The sequence below is a fragment of the Podarcis filfolensis genome (assembly GCF_964270895.1).
Source record: "Podarcis filfolensis genome assembly, chromosome: 3".
NCBI classification, from domain to species: domain Eukaryota; kingdom Metazoa; phylum Chordata; class Lepidosauria; order Squamata; family Lacertidae; genus Podarcis; species Podarcis filfolensis.
In genome coordinates, this window is record NC_139606.1 from 105,253,336 (window position 1) to 105,263,473 (window position 10,138).

The window sequence follows — 10,138 nt, forward strand, 5'->3', positions numbered from 1 at the left end:
TGGGACGCAACCTGAAAAGATTTAACCCGAAGCGCCTTTAACCCGAGGTATGACGGTATATTAATGACTATGTTCTCTCCCCGCTGTAGGAGGAAGCATTCTCTGAATACCAGTTGCTGGGAATAAATAAATGGGTGTTGTGGCACAGATCCTGCTTCTGGACTTCCCATAATCCTCTGGGTTGGCCACTGTGAGAACAGGATGCTGGACTAGCTGGGCTTTTGGCCTGATCCAACCGTACTTTTCCTGATGGTATCAAAAGCTGAGGAAAGGTCGAAGAAAACCACTTCTCTGTCCATCTCCTAAGGGCTTTAACAAGCGCAACTGAGGCAGCTTTGGTACCCTATCCAGGCATGAAGCCAGACTGAAAAGGGCCCCGGTAAATTATCTAAACGTGCCTACAGTTGGATCACCACTACGCACTTCAACACCTTGCCTAAAAGGGGGATATTGGTGACTGGGTGATAGTCGCTCAGCCCCTGTGGGCCCACACAAGTCTTCTTAGGGGCTTATAGCACCTCCACAGTCTCTTTTTAAAATTTTTTTATACATTTTTATTGGTTTTTTTAACGTATCATTTCCAACAATCATATAACATAACTTCGTATCGTATACAATATTTTAGACTTCCGTCAACACCTCTGATGCTTTTTCATTCTTTATCACTTATTCTGCATTTCTTAATTTCTCTATTACTCTTTATTATTATTAACTAATAATTCTCCTGATAGTCTTTCTTGCAATATTTCAAATAGTCCTCCTTACAAAACTTCTTGCAGTCCTACTAGCACAATCTGTTCATTACAGTTACCGAATTTTTCGCTCTATAACACGCACCCGACCATAACACGCACGTAGTTTTTAGAGGAGAAAATCCGTAGGCACGCCACCCGTAGGCATTCCCTCCATAACACGCACAGACATTTCCCCTTACTTTTTAGGAGGAAAAAAGTGTTATGGTGCAAAAAATACGGTACTTTTCAAATACCGTATTTTTTGTCCCATAGGGCGCACCGGCCCATAGGACGCACCTAGTTTTTTTTGGGGGGGGGAAATAAAGAATTTTTTTTTTTATTTCCCCCCCAGGTGCAGGGCTGGGGCGGGGGAAGCTCGAGCTTCCCCCGACCCCAGCCCCCAGAACAGGCTGCTATCTGCAAGCCGTGGGAGAGCTGCGCGACTTCGCACAGCTCTCCCACGGCTAGCGGAGAGCTGCGCGAAACCCGAAGCCTGGGGCGTGCTGAGCGCAGCGTGCCCCAAGCTTCTGGGTGCAGGCAAGCTCTCCGCTTGCCGCGGGAGAGCTGCGCGACTTCGCACAGCTCTCTCACGGCTAGCGGATAGCTTCCTGAAGCCTGCATTCGCCCCATAGGACGCACACACATTTCCCCTTCATTTTTGGAGGGGAAAAAGTGTGTCCTATAGGGTGAAAAATACGGTAGTTCTTATATTTACTCCAGTCTTCTAAGAATCTCTGGTGTCATAGGTTTCAAATCCTTCCTGTTAATTTATCTAATTCTGCATAGTTCATCAATTTCATCTGCCATTCTTCTTTCATCAGTAATTATTCTTGCTTCCATTTTTGTGCCAATAATATTCTTGCTGCTAGCACCTCCACATTCTCAGACTGCCACAAATCAAACTGATCCACAATAACCTGACCAGATGGTGTTTTGGATGCTTCCTCAAGACTCACTCTGGCATCCAATTCTGCGTGAATCTGAGCAATTTCATCTCTGGCCACACGTTAGGCCCCTGATGCACTAAGACAGTCTCATGGTTTCCGTGGAGGACATGAAGTCCCAAGCGAGCACATCAGGACATGTGCAGCCTAAGTATGTGTTCAACTCCCTCCTACTGAAATCAAGTTGGTACCCAGTTACGTAGGCTCAGTTTCAAGGGCTTCAATGGACAGGTTAAATGGATACAGGACGGTGGCCTGAGAGGAGAGAAAAGCTACGCAAATGTTGTTTCTGGTTATAAGCTGCAGCACCTGTTGTTTACAAGACTTACATTTATTGAAGAAGCTGCTGCGCCTGCACGGCTGCACTGTCACGTCGCGGAGGCCGGAAATGTAGCAATGCGTCTGGAAAGCACATGCCAAGGTAGCATACTGACAATTGACTCCAGACCCTGGAATCAAGGCGCAGCCTGGGGAGAGAAGCAAAGAGGTTAGCCTAACCAACAGGGCTGTCACCCAGTTAAAGAAATGTTAGCTGATAAATTAAATTAACGTAAATAAGATAATACTTCTGAAGAAGAAATGGAAGCACATTTTGCTTGTTTTCTTTGGACAAATGCATGCACATGCCTTCTTAGGAAAGGGGGAATGTCTCTTCTAAGACAATCCTGCCACTTGCCGTTTTTGCATTAAAAATGATGAATGGTTTTTGACACCCCGACTGCCTAATTCATTGGGGACACTATTTTTAGATTTATTAACAGAAATCTTAATAGGCTTTAGGTCTATTAATCTAACTGATTGATTTATGCTGCATCCCCAATGTCAAATCATCCCCATAAGATAGTGGTTTTCAACCAGGGTGCCTTGAACGATGGTCGGGGTGCCTTGAGCAACACTGGCCTCTGTCCCTCTTTCCTTCCATCCCTCCTCCGATGCCCTCTCGCATCTCTGCCTCCTAAAGGGTTGCACAACTGTTTATTGCAGCAGCCCTGGCTATAAGCTCCACAGGTGAATTGTGCCTCTGGGACTCTTGGGGCTGGCCGGGGGTTGCGGGCAGGCAGCTCAGAGACTAGGGGTGGCAGCAGTGGCTGCCTGGAGGAATCCCAAAGAGTAGGGAGAACAGGCTGAGAGAACACTCCACAAGAGAGGGTGTTCGAAAAAGGGTGAGAGGCTGCCAGCTCTGTAGGCAAGGGGTGACATAGCTGGGCTCCTGAGCCCCACAGGGGTCCCACAAAAAAAATGTAGTTGGTCAAGGGAGCCATGGACTCAAAAAGGTTGGAAACCTCTGCCATAAGGCATTTAGCACAGCCTGGTGTTTCTGGAGCCTATGTCAATCCAAACACTTTCCTTGGGTCCCCAGCTGTTATTGGACTACAACCCCCATCATCCCTAGCTAGCAGGACCAGTGGTCAGGGATGATGGGAGTTGTAGTCCAGCTGGGGACCCAAGTTTGAGAAACATTGGGTTAGAGTGCTGGCTTAGGACCTGGAAGATGAGGGCTTGAATCCACACTCAACCACAGTGCTCAGTGGGTGAGCTTGCACCAGTCACTGTCTCTCAGCCTATGCTACTTCACAGGGTTGTTGTGATGATAAAATGGGGGAAATGCGGTAAATGAATGAATGCCCACTGCTTGCCCTTGGTGGTGCACCTTCCCATGATCCTTGTTTGTGGTTTACGCCTGAGTTTCTGGCTCACCTGGCCTAACAGCCAGCTCTCAATGGGCACTGAAACCCAATTGCCTGGTGCTTAACCCTTATTAAGACATGACGGAAGGCGAACAGCGTTCAGTGGAAACAATTTCAACAGAATTATCATGATGGAGGGAGAGGGAACCAATTCCAATGAGAAGTGTGATAGCAGAATCGGAGAAATGAGGCAAAGACAACAGTTTATAACAGATGCCCAATAAAGAAATTGATTTTAGCTGGATGAGGATGGGAAAATGCACAGAAAGCCGATTAGAAGGAAAAGGAGCTACTGGATAATAAACACAAGAGTTATAAACACCGGCAGGTCACTGATTTCAGTGCTACATCACCAGGCACCACAGTAAACATCATCATTAGTCTTAACTAGGGTTGTCAACCAATTAAAGACTTTTTGTTAATCAAGCACTTGCCTCTTAACCAACAGTGTTTTCGGATCCCCATAGCCTCTGTTTTGTATAGGTTTCCACTAAGAAGTCCATGCTATTAATAGTTAGGCAACTTAAGACCAGGAGTGGGGAACCTCTTTGGCTTCATGGGCCAGATCCTTATCAGGATAGCACTCATGGACGATTAGCAGAAGGACAGCAAAAGCAGATTTTGCAAGCCCTTATGGCCACCGTGAGGTGGGGGAAGGGGGCGTTATTAGCTTTTGTTTGTTTCGCCTTGTTTTTATCATGTCTTTTGTTTTCTTATATTGTATTTTTTTGTTGTGAACCACCCTGAGATCTACAGATGAAGGGCTGTATACAATTTATAATTAATAATAATAATGGAATAAACACCTACTGCCTGTTACACAGTGTTCTGAGGACCTCACAGTTCTTGCTACACTTGAGGCCATTTTTTATCAACATCAATTTTATGTGGATACCTATCTAGATATTTGGATGATTTTTATTAATGTATATGTTTAAATTAAGATGGATATATGAATGTTTATTGTATCTTAATATCAGCTTATTGTTTCAGGTTTCCCCCCTTCTCCTCCTCCCTCTTTGTCCCCCCCCCTTTCCCACCATTATACTTTTTTTGTTAAATCATTAATTAAAAAACAAATAGCAAGCTTGTGTGTAATACAATAACCCCGTGAACTCTATTCTTAGAACAATTTGAGGATGGCAACACAACAAAGGGCCTTCTCAGTGGTGGCTCCCCACTTGTTGAGTGCTCTTCCTAGGGCGTTAAACCTGGTGCCATCACTATCCATGTTTAGGTGCCAGGCAAAACAACAACAACACATTCTTATTCACTCAGGTCATTGCTCCACAATTTTTTGACTTAGTGGAATAGGGTTGAGCTGGATCTGCTTTTTTATATATATATATATATATATATATATATATATATATATATATATATAATTGGTGAGCATTTCAGATTGTTTTTACTCTTGGTGTCATGTTTTTATTTACTGTTTGTTTCTGTAAGTCACTTTGAGTTTCACCTTTCTGAAAAGAGCAACTAATAAATGAAAACAGCAACACTAATTAAAACACTTCACAGAACAAGTTCAAATGTCAAGATCCATGTTAGCAAAACCCTTCAATAAGTTACAAGAATCACAGAATAGTAGAGTTGGAAGGGACCCTCAGGTTCATTTGGTCCAACTTCCTGCAATACAGAAATGCTGATATTTAAAAATAGACTTGCATTAAAGTTAGTTAGCTACAACCCCAGGACGAGGCATGACTGGGTTTCGGGTGGGGGAAATGAGGGCAAGATTCACAGTAAGTTTCAAAGACCCATTTTTGGATTAAATTTCAAAGAAGAGGACTGCTCTTTGTGGCTTCACATTAAAGCAGGAAGACTGAATGGATTGGCAAAGCTGGCATTGAAGAAAGTGATCTTCTCACTGGAAGAATCCTGGAATCCCAATGAGGTTTGGGATTCTCTGAAACACAACTGATTTTCTCTGGTTTACAGCAAGTCGCCTAATATGCAGAACTAATATGGGAGCAACAGAAATAGTTATGGCTGATGAATAGCCACACAGGAAGGTGGAGGAACTCCCGCAGCTCCTGCCTGTCTATAAATTGCTCCCTTTCACCAGGACTGTGAACAGAAAACACCTGGGCTGAAACAGCTGCAATGTTCTGGGAAAGTTAATGTACAAAGAAATCTGATTAAGCTGCAAGATTGCAGCTCTAGAAACATCCAGTCCTATTAATTTTAATCTTCTAGCGGGCAACGAACTCCTTCACCTCAAGTTTTCTGTATCTTTTATCTGATCAGAATCCCAAAAGGCAAAATGCTAAATTGCATTACAAACAGAATTACACTGAACAAGAAGCCCCAAGTACAGCCCGGTTAATCACAACCCTGCATAGTGCATGTTTCACCTCCTTTCAGGGACACAATTGCTCAAATGCCTTTTACTTCAAAATATGGCAACGCCTCAAATTAATGGGTGCCCTTTATTTCAGAGAATCCTAGCTCAGGGGTGCCTCAGGCTCTCAATAACAGATCTCCCCAAGTGGCATATGGACAACCCATGGGACTCATAGGGCCCTTGTATCTATGGGACTGCCTCTCCTGGTATGCCCTGCAGAGGACCTTAAGGTCCATGAAAAACCATAGTTTAGAGCTCCCGAGCCCTAAGGAAGTCAGACTATCCTCCACCAGTGCCAGGGCCAGGGCCTTTTCAGTGATGGCTCCAATCTGGTGGAATGCTCTGTCGCATGAGACTAGGGCCCTTCAGGATTTAACCTTCTTCCATCGGGCATGTAAGAGAGAACTATTCCGCCTGGCCTTTAATTTGAATTCAGCCTGATCTTTTATTTCCCTTCCCTTCTCTTCCTTCCCCCTTCCCTTTTATGAAGATCACCTGCTCTGAGACCCCACAGCAAATTCTCCCCTGGCCTCCTCGCTGGCTCATTTCAGCCAGCTAGCCCTGGGGATTATCTAACTGATTTTTGATTTTTGAATTTTACTGTTTTCACGAATTCATGTTTTTATACTGCATTTTATGCTGCTTTTATAATTAAGTGTTTTAAAGTGTTTAAAATTTGTTGTTAGCCGCCCTGAGCCTGGTTTTTGAACCAGGAAGAGCGGGGTATAAATAAAAATGTATTATTATTATTTATTATTATAAAGGACTCTGTCCCAGCCAATTGGCACTGGAAATAGCTGATCTATACATTCTTCAGCTGTCCCCTGTGCTTACTGACCAGTCCAGAGGTTCCCAAACTGTAAGCTTCATTCTGGTGATCTGTGGATTTGTGGTTGAAGTCAGGAGATGGCATACCCATCACATTAAACATTCAGATTGGTTTTTAATTGTATCTTTATTGCATCATATCTTATGTCATAGAATTATAGAACTGTATGAGTTGGAATGGACCCCAAGGGTCATCTAGTCCAACCTCCTGCAATGCTAAAGCATCCATTACAGATGGCCATCCAGCCTCTGCTTTAAACCTCCAAGGAGGGAGAGTCTATCACGTCCTGAGGGAGACTGTTCCACTGTCAAACAGTTTTTACTGCCAGAAAGTACTTCCTGGTGTTTAGTCAGAACCTCCTTTCTTGTAAGCCATTGATCTGACTGCTACCCTCCGGAGCAGGAGGAAACAAGCTTGCTCCATCTTCCACGTGACAGCCCTTGAGACATTTGAAGATGGCTATCATATTTCCTCTCAGTCTCCTCTTTTCCAGGCTAAACATACCCAACTCCCTCAACCATTCCTCATAAGGCTTGGTTTCCAGACCCTTGTATTACAGCTTGAATTCCACAGAATATATACAAAAGAAGCAATAAAAATACAGTTGCTGCAACAGGCAGAAAAACAATTAAGGGGTCTGCCAAGATCCTCAGCAGTTTTCAAGTCGTCTGTGGAAAATAAGTCTGGGAACCACTAAGTGAGATGACAGGGAAGGAGAGCTGTGGTGGCATCTCAATGTGGTGGAAGCTTCCACACACTGAGGTGGAGCAGGAAGGAGTAGGGGAGGAAGGCTGTGCATTGGAGTGAATTCAGGGTAATGCAGTGCTGGAGTGGAGATTAGTCCCAGGTCCTTCCCACTGCCAGGCCTGCTCTCCACCTGAGGCCTTTTATGTTGCATGCAGCGCTTTAGGGCTCCACAGTTGCCCACTCTTACCCTAAGTAAAGAAAAGGTCCAAGCCTCTCCAACTGTAATTTCTTCTAACTCTTAAGAAGGGTATGTGAAGGAGCAGGGTCACTGTTGCAAACCGCATCAATATTTTAAGGGAGTGGGTAGTGTAGTAATATTTTTATATATAAAAATATGAGCCTACAATTTTAAGCAAATGTTGCTCATAAAAGCAACGGAGGTTCTCCTACTGAAGGAATAGGCAAGCAGGTGCCTTAGGGCAAACCCATATGCCAGCATCACCTTCAGACTTAAGAATAGTCCTTCACTTCTACCATTTACTCAAGTGGCTTTCTAGCACAGATTTCATTGGCTACTTTAAGTGCTTCCAAGTGCTATTCCAGTTCATGTTACAGTGGCAGCTAGGCAATATCAGATCGCACACTAGGTCTGATTCAAATGCAACAAGGTTCTTTTTCTGTCATTTGTTTGCAACAGTTCAATCTTCATAATGTGAACTCAGAAGCAAATCCCACTGAGTTCAGCAGAGGTTACTCAGAGTGGGGTTAGGATTGCAACCTTAAAAGAGAGAGACACGACTATAGAACAGAACATTTTCATGTAGCGTATGGACTAGGAAAACCTTGCCAGTTTCAAAGTTCATTTCTTGAAAAGCGGCAATTTTATAGATCTGGAAGCAGGCAGGTTGGGGTGTATCATTCTCCAAAAATAGCTAGAATGGGTGCGGCGACATTTAAAGCAGAGATAACATAGCTTGTGAATGTTGGTAGTGTGCATTAACGGAACTGGAGAAAGTTCCGTTAATCTCAAATGATTTAACGGTGTAAATGTCTACCCAGAAGGCAGTCACGTAAGAGCCGTTTACTCCCAAGTCAGCATATATAAGATTGCTGGGGCTATTGGGAGTTTCAGCTCAACAGAGCAGAGTGTTAGAAACTCAGATACAGTGGTACCTCAGGTTAAGTACTTAATTTGTTCCGGAGGTCCGTTCTTAACCTGAAACTGTTCTTAACCTGAAGCACCACTTTAGCTAATGGGGCCTCCTGCTGCCGCCGTAGCACGATTTCTGTTCTCATCCTGGAGCAAAGTTCTTAACCCGAGGTAATATTTCTGGGTTAGCGGAGTCTGTAACCTGAAGCATATGTAACCTGAAGCTCATGTAACCCGAGGTACCACTGTATATAATCTAGGCGCCAAATGGCTCCTTCATTTATGCCCTTCATTCCTGGTGTCCTCTGGTGCATGGGGTCACGAAGAGTCGGACACGACTAAGCAACACCACATCCCCCACCCCAGCAGGGGCTGGAGTTGGTTTACAGATAAAAATAAGAACCGCTACTAAAACAGGGGGAGGGGGAACCCACCATTAAAAACAACTGATAAATATATTGCATATTCTCTCAACTGTCAGCCCCGTTGTACTCAATGGGGTTTTACTCCCAGGTACACGTGCGATCCTATCTGCACGGTCGCTTGCGAGTGGGGAACCCTCGTGACGGGGCCCAGTCTGGGGTTTCGCTGCCTGGCAGCTGCGCTACACCGAGGACCAGAAAGCCCAAGGCGGCGGCGATGGGAGGCGGCAGGATCTGGCCAGAGTCAGGCGAGGGGAACGTACGAGGGACACAAGCCGCCGCCTCGAAGGGCGAGAGCAGCCGGAGGCCAATAGCAACCCGACCCCGCCGAAGAAGCACGAATAAGTAAAAAGGGGGCTTCACCTCTCCACGCGGCTCTGAGGGCTCCGGCGCTGCAGGCTCTTTGAGCTACCACAGCTATGGCGGCCGCCATCTTGGCGGAGATCCTCCTCGGCCACCGTACTTGGTGCCCGCGCGTTTGCCCGAGATCTTAAAATCTCCAGGACGCGGCGCCCATCACAGGCTCCGTTTCGCGGCGCTCAGCACGGCGGTCAGGGAGGTATGAGGGAGGGGGCGAACCTCGACTCGCCTGCCCATATTTTCAGAGTGCGCTGCAGGCAGTACTGAGGACAGCCCCTCCTTCCCGGTGGAGGGGGCCTTCCCGTTAGGACCCGAAGACTCCTCTCCGCGCGTTAGGTAAAGACAGCCCAAAGGGGGTCAACAAGCCGCTTGTGGTTTTCAATACACTTCCGGGGGGGGGGGTGGTTAGGAAAGCCGCTCCTGGAATCTCCCATGTGCGGGGCTGCGAGGGGCAGCTGCCCGCGCAAGGTAACGTGGAAAATGCCAAAGAGGTAGATGGAGCAGTGTCGTTAAGAGGCTCTTTTTCAATTGGAGTGTTTTGAAAGCAGGATCAAAAGGGGTGCAAGGGAGCCTGGACTGTTTCTCTGGCTTTTTATTTAATTAAAACATTCATAAACCCCATACTTATTTTTAAAACCCTTTGTGTTTTGAACAAAAAAACAGTGAACAGCATAATTAAAACAAAAATACAACATAAACCCAGTAACACAGCTCATAAAATCATATAAAAACAAATCAAGGACTGCAAAAAACTATCCTGTGTGTCAGTTACAACCTGTCTTCCGCAGCTCACCTGGAGTTCTGCTCCTCCTACTCCCTGCTAACTGACTCCAAGGATTCCCCCCAGCCTGTCATTCAAAGTTGAAACCTTAAACCAGGGGTAGGCAACCTAAGGCCCGGGGGCCAGGTCCGGAGCAATCGCTTTCTCAATCCAGCCCGCGGACGGTCCGGGAATCAGCATGTTTTTACAT

General features: G+C 45.6%; 1 protein-coding gene across 1 annotated transcript in view; it reads right to left on the reverse strand.

The window, feature by feature from the left end:
• Positions 1 to 9,327, reverse strand: part of MRPS5 (mitochondrial ribosomal protein S5) — a 46,448-nt gene extending 37,121 nt beyond the window's left edge. The window contains exons 1-2 of the mRNA XM_083605421.1: positions 9,171 to 9,327; positions 2,008 to 2,145 (exon numbers count right to left, since the gene is read on the reverse strand). Of these exons, the coding sequence (XP_083461547.1) occupies positions 2,008 to 2,145; positions 9,171 to 9,240 (208 nt within the window). The 5' untranslated portion in view covers positions 9,241 to 9,327. The remainder of the gene's footprint in view (positions 1 to 2,007; positions 2,146 to 9,170) is intronic.
• Between the last annotated feature and the right edge of the window lie 811 nt (positions 9,328 to 10,138).